The 20263-nt window shown below is 36.8% G+C and overlaps 1 protein-coding gene across 2 annotated transcripts in view; it reads left to right on the top strand.

Annotated features, from left to right (window-relative positions):
- VCL (vinculin) overlaps window positions 1-20263 on the top strand; it is a 65853-nt gene that overhangs the window by 26133 nt on the left and 19457 nt on the right. For both annotated transcript variants that reach the window (XM_061451137.1, XM_061451148.1), the window contains exons 2-9: window positions 536-606; window positions 6326-6476; window positions 8411-8519; window positions 9926-10048; window positions 10321-10481; window positions 16298-16388; window positions 17643-17790; window positions 19997-20150. In XM_061451137.1, the coding sequence (XP_061307121.1) occupies window positions 536-606; window positions 6326-6476; window positions 8411-8519; window positions 9926-10048; window positions 10321-10481; window positions 16298-16388; window positions 17643-17790; window positions 19997-20150 (1008 nt within the window). The remainder of the gene's footprint in view (window positions 1-535; window positions 607-6325; window positions 6477-8410; window positions 8520-9925; window positions 10049-10320; window positions 10482-16297; window positions 16389-17642; window positions 17791-19996; window positions 20151-20263) is intronic.

Genomic DNA, 20263 nt, shown 5'->3' with positions numbered 1-20263 from the left:
AGATCTTACTCTATCTCTTTCTTTATTAGTTTCTGCATAATTATTTTTGCCTACAGGATGGTGTGAATATGGATGTGGGGTGTATTCTCAGTCATTAACTATGTTTTTCTACTAGACCACATTGACTAGCAAGATGGGAGTAACTTTTCCTAGTTTGAACTTGATTTCTGACTTGTGAGAATCAGGAGTGAGGGAAGCCTACGGAGTTCACAGTGATTAAGATTTTACAAGTAAGTTCAGCAAACCAGTAGTATTGTTTCTGTGGAGAGTGGGAAGAGGGAATAGTGGTCTGCCTCCTCCAGTTAATTTAGCAGAGATGTTGGCAGGAAACAACATAAGGTTTTTAAAGCATTACTCTAACCAGAGTGTATAGTGGTCTCAAAACCAGACACAGCAACAGCAAACCTAGTGAAAGGACTTATCATTAGTACAAGTATTTTTGTTGTTGTTGCTAGTTAGCTATTTGTTTTCATTAAGCTTTACAATGAAATCTCAAGTATGACTTTTTTTTTTCTTTTTTTTTTTTTTTGTGCAGGTTGGAAAAGAGACTGTGCAGACAACAGAAGACCAAATCTTGAAAAGGGATATGCCACCAGCGTTTATCAAGTAAACCCATTTTATTGTAAATCTTCTGTTGTAGGTACAGGAAACCTGTTCTGATGATAGATCATTGTTACTTATTTCTGCTTATTAGAGATTATAAAATGCTCTTTATGCTTGAATAGCTCTTCGGGGTCTCAAGGGTGAACTTTGTCAGAAACATTTCTGCCAACAGTGACTTTTCCTGTTACATTTTATATGCGCAGGTACATATCTAGGGTATTTCTCACTTAAAAAAAAATAACCAAACAACAACCCACAACAGAGTAACAATGTTACTTACCTGTGTGCTGTGGTAGTTTTGTGTAACAGTGTCAGATTAAATGTGGTGTTCTCAATCTTTTCTATTAATTTCTCTGCTGGAAAAGTGTAGATTCGTCAGTATAGGCATCTGATGCATGATGTAACTGCCTGGAAATCTAAGACATTTGAAGAACAGTGACTAACACTCTTAATTCCATGGCTCCGTGTCAAGGACAACTGACTTTCTCCTGCTGCCTTAAGTGTTAAAAATCATACATCACTCCTTGTGAAATTGCCAGACTTCTTACTGCCAACTGACAAGCTTTTGCTGAAGTGACTTTGCCCTAAAACCTACTGAATGTGGTGACCATTCTACTAGTGTTGTCCGGTGTGTACAGAATGACTAAATAGTTAATGCATTCCCAAACACAAACCACAAAAGCATTGAGGCAACTAAGAAAATACTGAAATGGAGAACAATGCTGATGTCTAAAGAGGAAATTTATGTTAAGACAAAATAATTTAAAAAATGCCTAGAACCAGGTGGTATTAGAATAAAAGTTCAAGAAGGAAATAGCTGAATTAGTAGTGCAGTACAGTCTCGCACTTGAGACCATCTGGTATGTCAGTCAAAGTGATTCTATTGCCTGAGGAACTTTATAGGGGAATCTGAGGAGCAGGAGGCCTATAGGTCTGACATTACCTGTATTAGAGAATAACAAATACCAAATACATATAATTTGTTTTGGTTGAATTGATACTGTTTCTATGGAGGAAAATTCTGCCTTATAACTCTGCCAGTGTTCTTAGAAATATTACAGGCAGGGATAATGGTAATCCAGGTGATAAACTATACACCAAATTCTAAATTTTTTGGCAAAGTCTGAAGGCCTTTAGGACATTGAAGTAGCCACAGGATAATAAGTAAATTTCATGTATGGAAAAGAGAAAATTTGAAGTGAAATGAAAAAATTACATGGTTAACCCTGACAACGGTAGGAGGTAATTGTGCTTTTCACCATGTTCACAACTGCTCTGTAAACCAGGATGAGCTGTGAGGCAAAACTACTTGCTGATTACCTGATGTCTTAAGCAGGGTAGTGAGAATAATGGGTGATCCTGAGAAATTACAGCGGGAGCTTATTAAACTGACTGACTTGATACTAAACGCAGAAAATATTATTTTGAAAGATCTGAAGCGATGAACATGTGGGAGAGCAGCAGGTCTAGTATCAGATAGGATAAATGACTCCGAACTGATCATTACCAATAGTGAGCTGTGATACAGGGGCAAGAGCATCCATTAGATCATTAATGGTCCAAAAAAAAGTAAATCGAATGTTAGGTTTATCAGCAAAGAATGGGAGACCAAAACATCACTCTGTGCTTGTCTCCCATGCTTTGAATACTGGAAGCACTTGAGGTATGTGAATTTTAGAAAGACTATTGTAGAACTGGAAAAAGCTCATAGGAGTGTGAGACCAAAGGTACTGAATTGCTGCTGCATGATGCAAAGCTGGAACTCTTCAGCCTGGAAAAGATGACAGTGGGGATTGAGGCCTGACAAAGGTCTGAAGAAGTACGAGTTGCATGGAGAAGATTGAAACTGGTACTTCTTATGCAAGATCTTGATGGGGCATTGCTTTAAGCTAGTAGCTTGTAAACCAACAAAAGGGAGAGCTGCTTTGCACAGTAAGTCGTGTGCTGCTAAAATTTTTTTAATAGGTTTGGAGGTTAATAGATAAGTACTTAGAGGAATCCCCTGTGGGTTATCAAATAGACAAACTGCAGGAAGTTTCAGGAACTGAAAGTACTTGGAGGATGGGAGAGTGGCCAGAGGAAGTATAATACTTATGCTGTTCTTAACCTTCCTTGGGCATCTACTTGCAGCTACTTTTGGAGACCGGATACTGAGCTAAATGGACCTTTGATACAATCTACTACAGTATTTATTATGCTGTGTTCCTGGTGTGTGATCTGGTTTGGGTGCAGAGGGGTTTGATTTCTTTTATTAATTTGAATTTTCTTGAGGGCACTGTTTATGTATTGAAATGAGGCCAACACTTTTTACTTGCTTCTTGATGAGTTGTATACAGCCGTGTAATTTTGAATTGTGCTCATTTTCAAAGATATGTAGAGTTTTGGTTAATTCCCAGTTTCTTGTTCATCTAGTCAAGTAAAGTATTCAGAAAAAGAGATTTTCTTATTGCTATACTGTATCCAGCCTTTGATCAACATTTAGCAGATTGTGAAGACTTAAATAGTTAAATTACTGTAGAAATGTGATGCAGACACTGCTGAGTAGTACCACTTCATGCTGAATGCAAGAACTTTTTCTACAGCAGCTCATGACTGCTTGAATTGTGATGTAATGAAAAATGGGAAACAAAGCTATCTGGCACAATAATGAAAACTTCACTTACTATCCTAGATGCAGTAATGAGTTAGGAATGTTCAATCATCTTTCTGAATGATGATCTACTGCATTTGAGCTTTTTATTAATCTTGAGTTTATATCAAAAGGAGCTACTACGTGTTAACAGCTCCTTGTTAACACCTTGGAGTCACACCTATATTGTCCCCCATACTTTGTTGTGGGGACAAGTGACAGTCACAGGTAAACTGCCGAACTGACCTTTTCCTGCATTAAAAGGCAGGGTTTGGGTGCAGGAAGTGAAACAGATGAGGGTTGTGGGGGTATTTTGATTTTATTTTTTTTGTTTTCTTTCCCAAGAGGAGGGTTTTTTTGTTTCTGAAGCATTAAAAGAGGCATTCCTCTTTAAGGGAGTGCTCCAGCAGAACTGGTACTGGCATATGGATGATGGGATATGGAGCAGTGTACGTGTACTAAGGAGTAGTGTGTGTGTGTACTAGCACTGCATTCCCTGTTCACATTTTCTTCATTCAAAAAGACCATCAGTTTTGAGGGAACTGCTCTTGGAGATTGAGGGAGAAAATATGTCATGCATACCTTTGCATGCTACTGACATAAACCATGTTGGAACAACTGACCTAGAGTTAAAAAATGACATTCTTTTTCTTAATTGTCTTAATCATTAGGGAGTATGAGTAATGCATATAACTTACATCAGATGTTTTGAAGTGTATTCATATTACCTGCTATACTTCTCCTGTGAAGAAGGGAGAAGCTGTAATATCTTGGCAAAGAATAGGATACCACCTAATTTGTTTACACTGGAATAAAAATTCATCTATGTGTAACTTGCGCATGCATACTCATTTAACAAATCAAGCAATAATGCTATTCTGTATTAACATTATTTGATAGCCAAGCGGGCTATATATATATATATTCGGGTTTTTTTATAAAGCTGTTTTTTTTTTAGGTTGTGGTATAAAACAGGGACTGGACAATTCACCATAGCAATGAACTTCTATTCAAAACTTGTAAATGTTTTGATTCTTGTGATAGAGCAAGAGGCTTACTGCAGTGAATATTTTCAGTGGGTTTTTTTTTGTGTTTGGTGTTTTTTAATTTATTTTTAATTTAAGTAGTTGAATTATTTTGTTTCCCAAATTCTAATCCTTTGTTTCCTAGCATGTATATTTTGCAGGGAATGGAGGGTGTTTGGTTTTTAAGCACCACTCCGCTTTTTTGTACATAGTGCACACTCCTGAGGTCTTTCAAATGCACTGGGAAGTTTATACAAAATAGGCATTGTATAAGTAAAATGCAAGTTTACTGTTCAGAGGTTGAGTTCTAAAAGCTGTAAAAGAAAACTTTGAATCTTTAGGAAATTTATTTTCGTTGATTATAGTGACTTCTGGGTTAGTACACATTTACATTAATTCCTTTCTTTACAAATGAAAAAGCCAGTCTTGAGATAATTACTAGTATTAAACAGATGACCATGAAATTGAACTGTAGGAAATTAAGTATTTCTGACCCTATAGCTCTGAGCTGGCTGAATAGGTGATTCATTTAATCCCTTTCTTGGCAGGGTTGAAAAGAATAAATTTGAGAAGCAAGTGTGAAAATCTAATTTAGGGAAGTCACTTAACTTTGATAATACAACTAAATACATTGCATAATAATGAGCAGAGCGTTCCCGCTTTCTGCCTTGAAGTCCTCCTGTATTTTCTGACTCGGTTATGAGTTACCCCCATCTGATGTGCTGAACAGATGTCTCACTAAAGAGCAAGTTATGGTAAGGTCAGCTGGCCCAATTCGATCTACTCTAGGGAGCCATTACCTGAAAACTTAACTTTCTGAAAAAAGTATGTTCTCCTGTAATGAGTGTTTTATTTCTAGTAATATTAAATTCAGATATAACCATTAATTTATGCCTTGTGCTAACAAGGAACATGGGGGGGGGGGGGGGGGCGGGGAATGGGATATCTGTGTAACTTTCCAATATTAACTGAAATTATGATTAGTGTGTCTAAGTGGTCAGTAGAAAATAAGCTATATGAAAAGCATGAAAAAGTTGCTAAAAGAGATAGTATTGTTGTAATTAAAGGGTTTAATGTTTGTTGGAACCTTGTGTAACTTGAACGAGCACACTGCATAGAGCCTATGTATTAGACTACACTTACATTTACATAAATGGGAGAAAATGGAAGAAAGTCATAGTCAGTGTAGTCAGTAACTACAGTCATAAGTAGCCTAGCTAACATGGAAGTGAAGTCTGAATTTTGTATTTCTCTAAGGTGTCATAAAGTAATTACAATGAAAAATGAACCCAAAAGCCTTTCTGTGTTCCAGTTCTTGGTATTTTAAAATTGTTGTGTTAAATGGTTTGATGGAACCTAATTTCCGAGCTCATTTATGTATTGTACTTTTTCTGTTATTTTAATTACATATTGCATATTACATATCTTGCAAAACCTCCTCTCTGTTTTGAAGCCTGGAATTGCAAGCTGCATTTGAAATTCATGCCTTATCACTAAATCTTGTGGCTATTTAAAATGCTATTTCTGTCATGAGTGTTAACGCTCTGAAGAGCTGGGCTTACAACTTCAACAAGCAGAGTGCAGTATCTTGGTTTTCTTCTGTTCTCTTGTCTTAACATGTAGCTATCATTTAATTTTTATTCATAGCAATTGCTTCTTGAATGACAATGTAAATGGAAGGCTGATAAAGGTTAACAATTACTTTGATTGTGAAGTTCTAAAACAATAATTGTTTCATCCCCTGCCCTTGTCATTAAGAATGAAGGGTGTTTTTCTGTGTTGGGATCTCTCCTGAAAGACACTGCATTGACTTCTGTACATGTGATTCTTTAAACATTCCCTGCATTAGAAGACTGCATGACTTCTGAAAAACTGTCATATAGTCAACGGTTACTTTCTTGTTAAAAGAAATACAATAAGTACTCTTGCTTTTCAATCTCTAAAGGTGTAGAATGGAGCTTGCTTGCAGCACATTAAGTAGTAAAGTTAAAAACAAATCCAGCGTTTTCTCAGCGTTGTCATGTAGATAGAAACTGATCAGCAAGTTTTGTTTGATGACTTTCCTCAGAGTGGAGAATGCCTGCACCAAACTTGTTCGGGCAGCCCAGATGCTACAAGCAGATCCTTATTCAGTGCCAGCTCGTGACTATCTAATTGATGGATCAAGAGGCATCCTTTCTGGAACGTCAGACTTGCTTCTGACATTTGATGAAGCAGAGGTAGGAATCCCAAGATGACTGACATAGGTATCTGCGCAATAGCATTATTAATTCAAACACCAACCTAACTGAATTAGCTAATCTAAACTATTGAGTAGATGAATGTGGTTTTGATTGTTTTAGCTTGATTGGAAGCATATTTTGCCTTCCTTTCTGTCAGAAGGAGCTTAGGCTTGTTAGTCTGTTTTGTTAAGAGCATCTTTGTATGATAGAATGTTTAGGCATGCCTGTGATTGTTCTTCAGAAAGGTTAGATCCCATCAACCCTGTCTGACATCTTCCTGACACTTTTCTGTATTCTCCTTACCATACCCATAACTGAGCCTTATATTTTCTGTATCCTTTCACTGAAAAGCCCTAGGCCACTTCCAGACATCTCTGTCTGACTCATTAGCTGTGGCAATTTAATTGGCCTTGGGCATGGGAGGTAATACAAATTCAGACTGTCTGGCGGGTCAGCCAGATGATATGTTCAGATAGATGTAACAGTTACCGTATTTTGGCTGCTACGTAAGTCAAAAAGTAGTTAGAGGTGCTTTTTGTCCATTTTCATCTGGACAAAAAAGCGGGAGTTGCAAGGAAACTTAAAAAGGGAGTTTTGTGTGTCTTATGTTTGAATTTTTTTTTGTTACAAATTTTACTTATTATTGTAAGCCTCTTTCTGGGAATGTGGAGTCTTGCTCATTTCTAAATATCAAATATTGTGCTATTATGGGGACATTAAGCTCACGCTGTTAGAAATTCTGATGTTAAATGTAAATTTTACCCATACAACAGTCTGCTAATCTATGAAATTGTGTTACTCTTCCTGCTGTTCTGAGTGGTTTCACTTGGCATCCTTGTGCCTCATTCAATCAGCTCATGGTAGTGTTAGCATATTCCTCTGAAATGAGGAGAATGCTATGGGATTTCTCTGTGGCACTTGTGATTTTTCATTATTTAAAGTGGTTTTTAACAGCTACTATGGTGTGTTACAGGACAGAATTGCAAGGAAGTTAATAGCTGTTAGTCTCCCTGCTTCCAGTGTTTATGTAATGAGTTGACTTCTATGGAGTCAATGCTTCATTGAATTAGTCTGACAAGTGTCTGTTAATCAAAAGAAGAATACTAGTTCGGAATGATTGACTTTTTACAAATAAATGTCTCTATCCTACTATGCTTCAAGATAAACTAACACTGGGACAAAACTGGAAAGGAGTTTTCCAGGAAAACAGTTCCCTGTTCTAGGGACTGAACACTGAATGTGGTTGATATGATTTAAATGTTAACTGTCTCAGTCTTCAATGAGAATTGTTCATGGTGTTGTCAGAAATAATGTGGTTCAGGAGGTTAGGATATTACCCAACAGAGAATTCTGTTTCGGAATCAAGTATGAACTGAAGAAGTTAAGCTAAGGCAGATGTTCAGAGGTAAATGAAGTACATTTTTCTGGAAAGCTTAAAATGTTGGATCTACCTTTCCCACTGGAATGCTGGATAATGTTTTATCCATATGCAAAGCTGTATGGTGAATAATATTTCCCCTGAAAGTTTTTAGTCTGCTTTCTATGTAGTTTTGCTTTGTAATATAAGTTAGGGGTTTCTTTTATTGATGAAATTGCAGTGAGAAACTTCAAGCTTGCCAGCATACTTAAATGCACTTCCTTCTCACTTCCATTATCAATGCTACCCTTAATTTATCATACAAAATGCAAACACTGGAAGTAGGATTTATCATTTCTGAGTGGTAGAATGATGTTTAAATACTGTCTTTGTCAGTGCAGCATTCTTGAATAATGGCATTTTGGGTAACTTAGTAAGTATCCCAGACCTTTGTGGTTGCCCATAAGTCATGTTATCAAATGCTATACCTATGCTGTTCTAGCAACAGGCTTTCATTTCTAATTCAGGTGTAACCTAGCTTCATCTAAGAAATGCTGGTATGTTCTTTTTTTAGGTCCGTAAAATCATCCGTGTCTGCAAAGGAATATTGGAATATCTGACTGTGGCGGAAGTAGTAGAGACAATGGAGGATTTGGTGACTTACACAAAGAATCTAGGGCCAGGTTTGGTTTACTACAGCCAATCATAAATATACTTACTGTATTTTCTACTACCTTTCCCCCCCCCAGCATCTTCCTTACCCTTGTTTTGAGTGTTTGGACAATGAGAAAGCAGTTGCTTAGAATGTGCCTGTTGGAAAGAGTTCTAAGCTAGATGGTTAATGATGACTATTTCTGATTCACATTCTCTTAAGAATGCAGAAGAGTTTGCAAATGGCAAGTGTAGTTCGTATATTATATATATGTACTACACAGATTACATGTAGTTTGCCTGCACAGTATCAGGAAAGTAAGCATATATTAATAAAACAAAACCAAAAAACAAACAAAAGGGAAAGCTTTGTAATTAAGCACCCACAGCCACTAAACTGATAAAATGTCTGTACTGAGATTTTTAAGCCTAGTTTGCTAGAGTAGTATAAGCTACATGTCATATATTAGCATTTTAATGAGGTTGCAGAAATAGCTGTCCTGCAGTATAGTACAAAAGCTCAGCTGTTACAGAAATGCTTTTTGTTCATTATTTGGTGCTCCTTCACTACTTGTTACTTCACTGTGTTAACTCACACTTGCTCTGGTAGAAGTGCAATTGGTCAGTGCAGATTGGTCCGTGAAGCACTAGGTTGTTGTAGAGGAAACCTGCCATTAATCTCAGTCATTTAGCACTCTAAATGCTTTAATTTCCACAAGCATAAAGAAGTTTAGGTATATAACAAAAGTATTCTATGAAATCTAGATGTTGTGGTGGTAATGTAGGAAGACATTGGAAATAAAATTACACTGAAGAGTGCCTTTATGTACACAGAACAGGAATCTGGTTAGTACTTTACATATATAAGTAAGAATACATATATAGTGTAAAATAAATGAAATGGCTAGGAGCTCTCATGTCACAGAGCATGTTTGTAGGTTATCCCGTTTTTATTTAATATGTATATATTTTACCATGTTTCCAGATGTGAAAATGTTAAGTTCCACATGAAGGTATAGCGTTCTCTAAACTTTTTTTGTGTCCCATAAGAAGTTACCTTCGACTAAATAGATTTTGCCTCATTTTGAATAGGAAAAGATGTAGCAAAAAGAGCAATCTTCTCTCTCCATGAAACTTGTTCACTAAACCAGTCATTTTGGGTATTTTCTTATTTTATTCCTGGGATTTAAAATCAAGAATTTTGAGGAGGTCCATTCTACTGTGTGTACTGACTAGGTTTTGGGTCAGTGCTTCTTTGAAGCATCTGGAATGTGCTTTTAAATAACAGCTGCTATTATAAAGATTAAATTTTAAGCATCAGTATAGTTGTTGTAACTCATTACACTGTGTTCTTGTTCAGAAAGCTCAACTGTTGCAAATTAGACTTAGTCATAAAGAAAGAAATGTAATACTATGTTCTGTTACTTTTAATCTTTAGGAATGACAAAGATGGCCAAAATGATTGATGAGAGACAACAGGAATTAACTCATCAGGAACACAGAGTTATGCTGGTAAATTCCATGAATACCGTGAAAGAGCTATTGCCAGTACTTATTTCAGGTATTTTTGGCTTTAATTTTTAATATTACTCTGAATTGCTGTCTATTCTGAATTGGAGTTCCAATGTCTTATTAAAAATAATAGGCCTGCCATTGTTTCTGTACTTCCTGCAAATAACTCTCCTTCTCTTGTATTAAACCTACAATCTCTTTGTGATAAAATGGTTCACACAAAAGAAAATGTGCTCTCTCTCTATAAATGCAGCAGGAGGTCACCATGAGCATTGATTGTACCTTGTATGTACCTTTTTTTAATCAGTGGTGTTTTCACAGCTATGAAGATTTTTGTAACCACAAAAAATTCTAAAAGTCAGGGAATAGAAGAGGCCTTGAAAAATCGCAATTTCACTGTAGAGAAAATGAGTGCCGAGATAAATGAAATAATCCGTGTATTACAACTCACTTCCTGGGATGAAGATGCTTGGGCGAGCAAGGTAGATTTCATACCTATGTTGATATATAGAAGTCTTAATTTTTATTTACTATGTTGTATACTTATAAACTTGTGTTTTAGAGACTTGACGTACTTATTTGTGCATCAGTCTTGTAACACTGTGTAATCACATCGTAAGATATCTTCACGGTTGAAGAACATCTTCAGAGATGCTTGTGTTAATGTATCTTTCCAAATTAGCTTTCTCTCAGTAAGCTAAGTTAAAGGAATGTGGCATTTGAAGGCGGCTCAGTGATTTACTGCAACTGAATGGTCAAATAGAAGACCTAGATTTGTTCATGGTTTAGTTTTGGCATGACTAGGAAATCCTGGAATATAGCATATTCTTCTCAGGGAGGGATTTTTTTTTATGTATGGCTACCCTACGTAATCATATTTGGCACAGGAAAGTAATATACAAAAGTTATTGTTCTATACATTAAACTAGTCTTGTAGCTAGGCATTCATAAGTGAGATTACCTGAGATTTTTCTCCTATATGCTACTAGAAAAGATAGGCTGCTGCCATATTTCTTGTGCATATTTCTCTGAAGTTGAGAAAATTTAGTTAATTTTTGTGGATCCCTCCTTGAACAGCTCCCCCTTTTCTCCCTGCCCCATTTTTAGCCCAGGCATAGGAGTAAATTTCAAGTGTTTGCCCAGTTGCAAAGAAATATATTTTAGACTGAACAGCCTTTCTGGATAAGTATGTTGTCTGTGAAGCTTGGCATATGGGCAGTATTGGTTCCTTACAACTCAGTGTTGTGATACCAGCTGAAGATACTGCAATGTCTAGACATAATGCAGGTCTGACAGAAGGGTGGGCTTGCAAATAAATGTAGCTGTGTAACTGAAATTCTGCCATTTTTTGTTGAGTACTTTAAAGTTAATTGCTGAAGGGATTATTTTTTTTAGGTTAGTGCTAAGAGCTATAAGTAACTGTAAATACATTTAAAGAAAATATTGAGATCTGAAGCCAGACTTATTAACAAGTGAAATGTTGCAGAAAATCTAACAGTGATGTCATTTAGGCATTAAAATCACTTTGACCTACATTATTTGGCACTTGACCCTTAGTTTGCCTCTAGAGTTATTTTGTCACTATCACTTCTTTATTATGACTACTTTATGCATCTTTGTTTTTGTTCTCCTGTTTCTTACCCTTTTCTCACCTTTAGAAGGTAAGATTTCTTCCACACCCTACACCTCTGCCTCATACTAAACCCCAAAAAGCATGATTTTGTGTTGTGTGCAGACTGTGTGCTGTGCAACTTTTTATTTGTGTGCCAGCTGTGACACCATACTTGGGTATGGACACATAGAAGTTTTAAAGGAATCTTGATAGTTCTGGCTAGCTATATGTATATTTGGCTGTCACTAAGAGAATGGCAATTGCAAGATGAGCTGCATCAAAACAGTCTTTCTGAGTCTGATTAGTAAGACCAAGATTGTAGAGCACATTCTTTGCTGAATGCTTTTATGTTAATTTATGCTACTAGTCTCTGTAGCTACAAATAAAGGGTCCAGTCATTCAGGAATAAACATTCTGCATGCCCAGAAAGCTTTATTAATTCAGGGATTTTGTCCATTCCATAGTACTTCACCAGCAGCCTTCCTTTGGTTCAGATGGCTCACGTTATTCAGGTCTAGGCCTAAAACTGTAGTTTTGTATATGCATTTTTTCAGTTCAGTTTTATTTTTGGATTTAGGAATTTTATGAAATACAAATACAATTTTTATTTTATGTAGCAAATGTGGAAATTTATTTGTGGAAAAAAAATAAAAATTGACCATTGCAAAAAGTTAGCAATTTAGTCTTAGGAAATTTTCCTCCTCTTGCTAGCAAGGCAGATAAATGAAGGATTTTATTAAGAAAATAGTAGGTGTGTTAGCAGTGTTTCCAAATGGAAAATGTTGATCATTATGCGTAATTCATGAGTATGTTGCATGGACTAGTATAAACAAAGTATCTTTCTGTTCTGTCTTGAGAACTACTTAATTGTACATTGTTTTTTAATTAAGGTATGCTGACAACCTGGAACTCTAGCACTGGGCATTAACCAAACAGTTATGACAAAGAATTTGAATTGAAAAATGCAGTGGAATGAAAAAGCGGGAACTAATTTTGCTAATGGCCACCTACTACAGACCTTTTCCTGTGTTTGCATATATATCTAACTGGTTGACTTACTTAGTGTTTTTCTGGGAGGGAAAGGGAGGAGCTGTTTAAGTCTACCTGAGATTATTGTTGCATTCGTTTTGTACCTGGCAGACAAGGGAAAGATATATTCTCCATGCTTTTCTGGAGTAAAGGAAGGTGTATCTGGGGATTCACAGACCTGAATTTTTACCGGTGTGGTATATGCTGTTGTTGATGATAGAGTTTATTTTATGTTTATTATTCTATCTCGAACTGTTTATGCATTGAAGTATCACAAAATATAAGTAGAGACATTGGAGAATGAGCAAGTGTGTGGGGCCAGAGTTGCAGGCTTTTTTGTAAAATATTTCATTGGTCTTTCTAGACTCTGAAATGCGCATTGCTGTTACTGGATTGCAATAATCTCTGCTTGCACCAACACTGGACTTCTTAAAAATAGTATGCCTATTTAGATTTGAAATACTGAGCAAATGCCAATTTCTGACAGAAGCTTGGAGGAAAAAAGTATCTGTATTTATTTCTTCCATTCATAGCTTTGTACCTTTTTTCCTGTAACTTTTCATTGTACAGAGGAGTTTAGCTTTCTGTTGTATATTCTGAGGGTTTATTTTTAAACAAACTTGTAAGTAATACTCATTTAAACATCTTGCATTTCCGTAGAAATGGAGGGAGTTAAAAGTTGTAAGGAGCTGAGAAGTATCTAATATCTTCCAGGATTGAACCCTGGGTGGTGACGAAGCTATCTCCTCTGCCAGAAGGCTTGGCTTTGCCTATTTCCTTCAACATTGCCTTCTTTGGTAATGAAATGCAGATATTGCTAGACTAGACCACTTTATTGAGGCAGAGGTTGTGTTTTATATTCAGCAAGGGATCATGTAGGATTCATTTGGCTCCTTTTTGAAGCAATGCAAATACTACCTGCTCCATGAATAATCTCAAAATTCATGGTAGTGGCCAAAGTTGTGCAGATGAGTATCTTGAATAAGTGCTCATTTGCTTTAGGAACTGATTTGCAAAAAGCCAACTTGCTCTTTTCCCTTCAGACAATGGTGCCTTAGTTGTTCAACCTAAGTTAAGGAAGTTCTTTATCTCTTCTGAAAAGGTGGCAGTGCTGCTTTTGTTAATGAAATTCCTCTTGCCGACAAGGCAACTGTGGGGAGAGGAGGGAAAGAATCCTTTTTACTGATAAAACTACTTTATATGAAACTTCTTGCAAGATAGCTGTAGATTTCCTTCTTTTCTTGCTTGCAACTGATATTCTGCTGGCAAACACCAAAAAGTAAATTTTTAAACATATTTAGCTGTTTAGGAAGGAAGGAGGCATTTAAACAGCTCCAGAAATCAGGAATATCAGGACACTTTCAAACAGTAAGATATTAAGCAAGTTGCTTTATTTAAATTATTTCTACTTTTGTCTTCCTACTTAATATGAATTGGTGGACAAGTCCAGACATTTCAGGATTGCTACACCTTTGTTGCTTGCCAAGTATCTGACACCAGACGCAGCTGCGGCAGAAACAGAAATGCAGTACCAACACACCTAGTTAAGATGTATTCTCATTTCCTATTGAAAAATTACTTTTCTGATTGTAATGAAAACTCCTTAGCAGACTAAAGCTGAGAGGGATTCCTTGCCATGGCGTTTTGAGCTTGTGGATGGGAAATCTGTGCTGTAAGAGCAGTTGTCCTGGAACCCTTCAACTCCTACACTAGGATTTTACCAGACTTTTTTAAATAGGAAAAAGGGACAGTATTTTGCAAACTTGAGTGTAGAGCCAAACAGCATAGCAAGATTTACACTGCAGAGCAATCCAGTTATACAGCCTTCATATGGCTGGGCAGATGGATCTTGTTATAGCTTGTGTAGCGTTAGAAATTACAGCGTCATGAGTCTAGAAGCTAAAATATCCTTGATTTTGTCCCCTGATATAAAACTTTAGATTTAGAGGCTTCTGTTTAATGTTGCTGAAACTGCAACTCTGCAGGCAGCTGAGGCAACGCAAAAGCCTGTGTTAGTAAAAAAGGGAGGGCGAAGGTAGGTTTCCAGCAGTCCTTTTCTCAGCCATCCCACACCTATCAATTCATCAACACACTAAGCAACATCTACTGCCTTTTGAAAAATAAAGTCAGTTCTTTGTTTCAAATGATTTCTGGGTAGACAGGCCTACAGCAGACCAGAAAACTGTAACACCTACGTTGGTTGCTAGCAAGGGTTGTATACACATTTGAATACTTAAGTGTTTATTTGCTTGTCTCCTATCGTATATTAAATGCACAGTTCTCATTCTACAGAGATGACTTCTAAAAGAATGTGCCCACCTCCCACCCCTAGCTGTATATCCTCCCCTTTTGAAGTTTTTCAAACAGGTCTTGATCTAAGCTCTGAGACCCAGTTTCCAGATTTGAGAACCAATCATCCAGGTGAAAATGATTCGGCTTTTTGTGCTGTTTCTCTTTCAGGCTGTCATTCAGCAGTCTAACCAGTAGACCTTTTAGGAAGCTGGCTGCTGAATTATATTACAGCACCTTATGAATAGCTGACAGATTATTCAGCTGCCTGAATAGAAATGCCAAAATGTTTACAGTGATGTATCTTTGAGGCTAAGCATGCAGAATGAACAGCTCCACAAAAATGTGGCAGTTCTTTAGCGTTGTCAGGAAATCACATGCTATACCAGATACTGATCATCGATGCTAGTAGGCTTCTCTCTCTGAGAGCTGGACCTGGACAGTCCAATTCAGTTAATAGTGTGAGAGTCAGGCTTCTTTTCATTGTCTGTATACTAACTGTGGAATATATGCATTTTGAATTATTTCCATGATGTATGGTAAAAAGGTATTTTGGCTTTTCCCCAACTTTCTACTTAAGGTACTTACAACTCTTTCACTGTCTTTCCATTTATAAGATAGAAAACTTCTGGCCTCTAGTGGAGAGATTACACATGTACAATTAACAGAGTACGCAGACAAATGAGAACTGAATGGTTTTATCTCCTCTAGTGAAAAAGATATTGGATAATAGCAGCGTAATAGTCAAAGCAGCAGTTTCTCTGATGCTCCTGAAAGAGGAGTTCTGAGTTTAAAGCAAGCACATGTGAATACTTGTGTCTGTCTCCTAAGACATTAAACTCCATATTTGGGAATCCCAGGAATTAGCTGGCAGTCTGTTTTTCTGCAAAAAGCCAACTGTTTGGCTTTAAGCAGCAGAACAGGTTGAAAAATGCAGATGTGCAGCCTCTTACACTGAAGTAAGTAGTAAAATTCACTGGCCAATTGCCATTTTTGAAGTTACTCTAATTTGTTACAATGTTATCTGCCTTAATGTACATTAAGGAAAAATGTGGAACTAACTCAAAGATGTGTGTATATTAGAATTCTGACATTAGAAATTAAACCACCAGTAAATAAAGGAACAAAAAAATCACTAAAATTGCATGCGTATTTTCTGCATTTTGAGTGAGATGAAAATGTCTGTCTTAATTGGAAAGAAGCGACTACAACCTGCTGGTTTGAAAGTGGGTTTTGAACTGCTTATGTGGGTGTGTTTCTGTAAGTAGACTCTGCCTCATAGAACTTCTGTCTGCTTTAGTTATGTTGGCCGTTTGTGCTTTGATTTTCTTTTTTGAGAATCATTTTTGTGATTTTTCTTTTGTGAAGGACACTGAAGCCATGAAAAGAGCTTTAGCCTTAATAGACTCAAAGATGAATCAGGCAAAAGGCTGGCTGAGAGATCCAAACGCACCTCCAGGTAATAGTAAAAACCAAACCCCCCCCCCCCCCCCCCCCCCCAAAAAAAAAAGTATGTTAATTTTAAAAGGTCTGATAATTCTGTTGGTTTAGACAAAATTGCCTTGAAGCATTAGTAACCCATACATAGTGGATCAGTCTGAAAGAACTTGTATTTCTTTCTTTCTTTGGATCCTGGAGATTGAACAAGTTGTATCTAATAATTCGGAAAGCTTTGCCTCTTTTCAGTTGTCTGATTAATACACTCTCTATAGCTAACATACATTCTTTACATTCCACTAATAAAAACAAAACCCCATACATTTCTTTGAGCAGTATTTAACTGCAGTGGTTGCCAATAGCTAAAGTCCCTCCTTTTATGCTTTCAAATTTGTGTAACTTAACGTTTGCGCAATAGAATCTCTTTAAGCTTTTTGTAAGCCTTAACTTTTTTTTAACATGAAAATCTGCCATAGATAATGTAACTACAGTCATCTTTACTTCACCTTTAAAACATAGACGCTTTGCCTTCATATGCATCTTTAAAGCAAATGAAAGCAGGTAGAGGCTGGTTCCATTTGGAAAGACTTCCTCTGAAATCGAAGCCAAAATAATACAGTTGTAAAAGTTGGAAGTGAATTGTTGTCTGTGGAGTTCCTGCTAACACTGCTTCTAACCTCACTCTCCTTGCAACACTCAATTCCAGAAACCTCAGTTATTTTCATAGCCTTCTGTCACTGACACCAACAGTTAATGAAATGAACTATTAAACATTCAGTAGCTAAGGACAAATGCAAAGATAGCTGTGGAACTTACTGTAAATTGGATTTTACAGGGTATATTACTTAGGGGATCAGGGTGGGTTGCAAGTAAAAGGAATGTTGTTCTTGCATCTTCTTTAACTAAAATCAAGTCAGATTTTAAACTGGCCAAATTTAAGTCTACATGAATCTTGCTGTATTGTTCTTTTTCTTATCGGCATGAATTACAGATTCTGTAAATGAAGTGTTTATGAAGAAATTAAGCTACAATAGCAGAATGATGATATGAATTGAAATACAATGCACATGATGCAAATTAAGGTTATGCTATGTTTTTTCAGAAATGCTGTCCCATTATAATTATCACATTTGGTGTATATAATAGTTTTTGATTAATGTATTTTCATGGCTGAACCTAATGCAGTTGAGGTGGTCAAACGATGAGATGAGATTAGCAGTTTACTCATACACGTCAAGGAATGTCTTGCTTATTTTACTAACTGACTGCATATTAGGGGACGCTGGTGAGCAAGCAATAAGGCAGATCCTTGATGAAGCTGGAAAAGCAGGAGAACTGTGTGCAGGCAAAGAACGCAGAGAGATTCTGGGAACATGCAAAACTCTGGGCCAGATGACGGATCAGCTGGCTGACCTTCGAGCAAGGTAAATCTTTTACTTCTAATGGACAGTTTTCCAGTACTATTAAGACAGTTTTTCTGAACTTGCAGTTGTGTCATTTCTTTACCTGTGGGAGAGCAGGCCAGTAGTTGTATTTTGCCTCTTTTACTTCAGTGTCTTCTGATAAGAATAATATGTTTTAATATGTGAAATGTTAACTATATAACATAATAAGTAAAACTGCTCAGGTAAATAGTTGTTTGTTTAATGTCTAACACATGACCTTCATCCAAATAAGGCAGCAACTAAATTTTAAACTCTACTGTAAGTCTGTTCTCCAAAGAGGATATACCTCAGTGACCATAAAGATACATGAATAGTCTAGTTTTATGTGTTTAGTTGAGTTTTTAGGCCACAAGCAGTATTTGAAGTTCGTCAGTCACTGATAAATTCTGCTGAATTTCATGTGAATTTCTTGCAGAGTTTTATTTAACCAGAGCCCTTCATCAGTTTTCTGCCTTCTCATTAGAAATTGGTTATTCTTTCACAATGGTGTTTTGAATTCAAGGTGTTTTGTTTTTAGGCAGCAGCAGATTCTCTTTTAAATTTACTGTAGTTTTTTAATGTTGGGTACTATGGCCTTTTGTTCTTTTGCCAGAAAGTAGGAAGTATGATGTTCCTTTGTGTAGGCATAAAGACGATGAGCTAGGAAATAACTGTTCTGTGCAGCTTGAACACCATAATCCAGTTTCCCTTGAGCATAATATTTTTTTCAGTTGCTTATTAATGTTGTAAATCATAAAGCTAGAATGCTGTAACATTGCTTGCTTTATTTTGGTGCAACACTCCTTCCCACCTCCTAAAAATACCCCAGAAAGCTATTCATTGCGATCCGTTAGGGATACTGGTAATAGTTTTCTGGTATAATTATTTTTCTTTTAAATACTCATGTGTCTTCCAGATTGGCTTTTAGGTAAAATATATGTCCCTTCTGAGTCAAAGCCCTAATGAAGTGCAGGAAGTGAGCAAATCCAAATTATTTGGAGAACTGTTTTTTGAGTTACTTCAAGAACAAATTCTCTGCCATCACTTTAAATCCATAGATTGCCAGGCTCTGAAGTGTTGCCATGGTACATAAACAAGCTTGGAGAAGTTCTATAACTTATTTCTGTTAAGGGTTGTTAGTTATGTGTATCAGCTGTAATAGTGGTAATGGATGAGAAGCTGGTTTTAGTTCATCTTCACTTGGGTTTCCTACTGATTGACCTGAGTAAACACAAGAGCTTCTTTGTACCAGATTCTGCACAGAGCGTTAGAAATTAGGCTAAACTCTTACTCTTCTTGTAAAGTAGTGGCTAGTTTGTTTTGTGTGAATTTTTTTTGGAGGTGAAGGAAGAGACAGGATAAGAGTTACTAACAAATGAGTTAATTTATATGCTGTTTTTAATATGTAAATAATTTCAATTCAGCCTGTGAGAAATAAGGTATAAAGAAACATATCTTGAGACTCTGGCCCGTGTAGATACACCTTAGCATCTTGGTAGCATGCTTGTCATCCTTCCACTTACTATGAGCTTTTCAAAGTGAACAGTCTGATAAAGTTAACATGCCTAAAAAGCCTTCCAGTAGCCAGATTGTTTTGGAATGGAGTATGACATTTGTTATGCAAAACTGATGTTCTCAGGCATATGTATTTGAAGTAAGGTTTCTGTCCAGCTTGTTATCCCTAAGCATTTGGATTAACCACGGTAGTGCTGCTAATTGTTTCCTGCAGTATCCTTTTTACTGTTTTAAAAGTCTTGCCAACAGCCTGTAACCTGTAATCTACTTTGTCAACATGATTGAGGCAACTATGACATCTCATTTTCACTTACAGACTTGCTGTCCTCACTTAGGTAATGTCGCGATGTAACTCCTGCAGGTTCTGACTTACTTTCAGCAATCCATAAACGAGGAGATACCAGGCCTTGCCCTGGGTATTTTAATGGAACTGTACCCTCAAATAGCCTTACTTTGTGACATGTAAAAGATACTAATTCTTCTGAGGAATTCTGGGAAGAGGAAAATATCCTCTTCTTGTTGTGGTGCTCCTTCTCATTTACTTTTGTTTTCCCAGGGGAAAAAAAACCAATCTGATTAAACACTGTATCTCTTGCAATAATTACTGGGAATGCTCTTAAAAGTTTTTGTTTAGAAAAGAGCTTTGCTCAGTCCTGAGCTGAGTCTCTGATGCTCTTTTTGTCTTGGGCAGAGGCCAGGGTGCTACACCCATGGCTATGCAGAAAGCACAGCAGGTGTCACAAGGTCTGGATTTGCTCACTGCGAAAGTGGAGAATGCAGCCCGCAAACTGGAGGCCATGACAAACTCTAAGCAGGCAATTGCTAAGAAGATTGATGCTGCTCAGGTACTACTAATGATTTAATAAATCCTTTAGAACATAATTACATTACTGCTGTTAGAGCTGTTGTACTGAACTATTGACGTTTCCAAGCCCAACGCAGGCACTTGTTAGGAAGA

This window comes from Pezoporus flaviventris, unplaced genomic scaffold, assembly GCF_033815535.1.
Source record: "Pezoporus flaviventris isolate CSIRO_AGI_PZ_B2104156 unplaced genomic scaffold, CSIRO_AGI_Pfla_v1 ptg000001l, whole genome shotgun sequence".
Classification (NCBI taxonomy): domain Eukaryota; kingdom Metazoa; phylum Chordata; class Aves; order Psittaciformes; family Psittacidae; genus Pezoporus; species Pezoporus flaviventris.
Note: the sequence above shows the minus strand (reverse complement) of the source record. Positions and strands in the feature narration are given on the sequence as shown.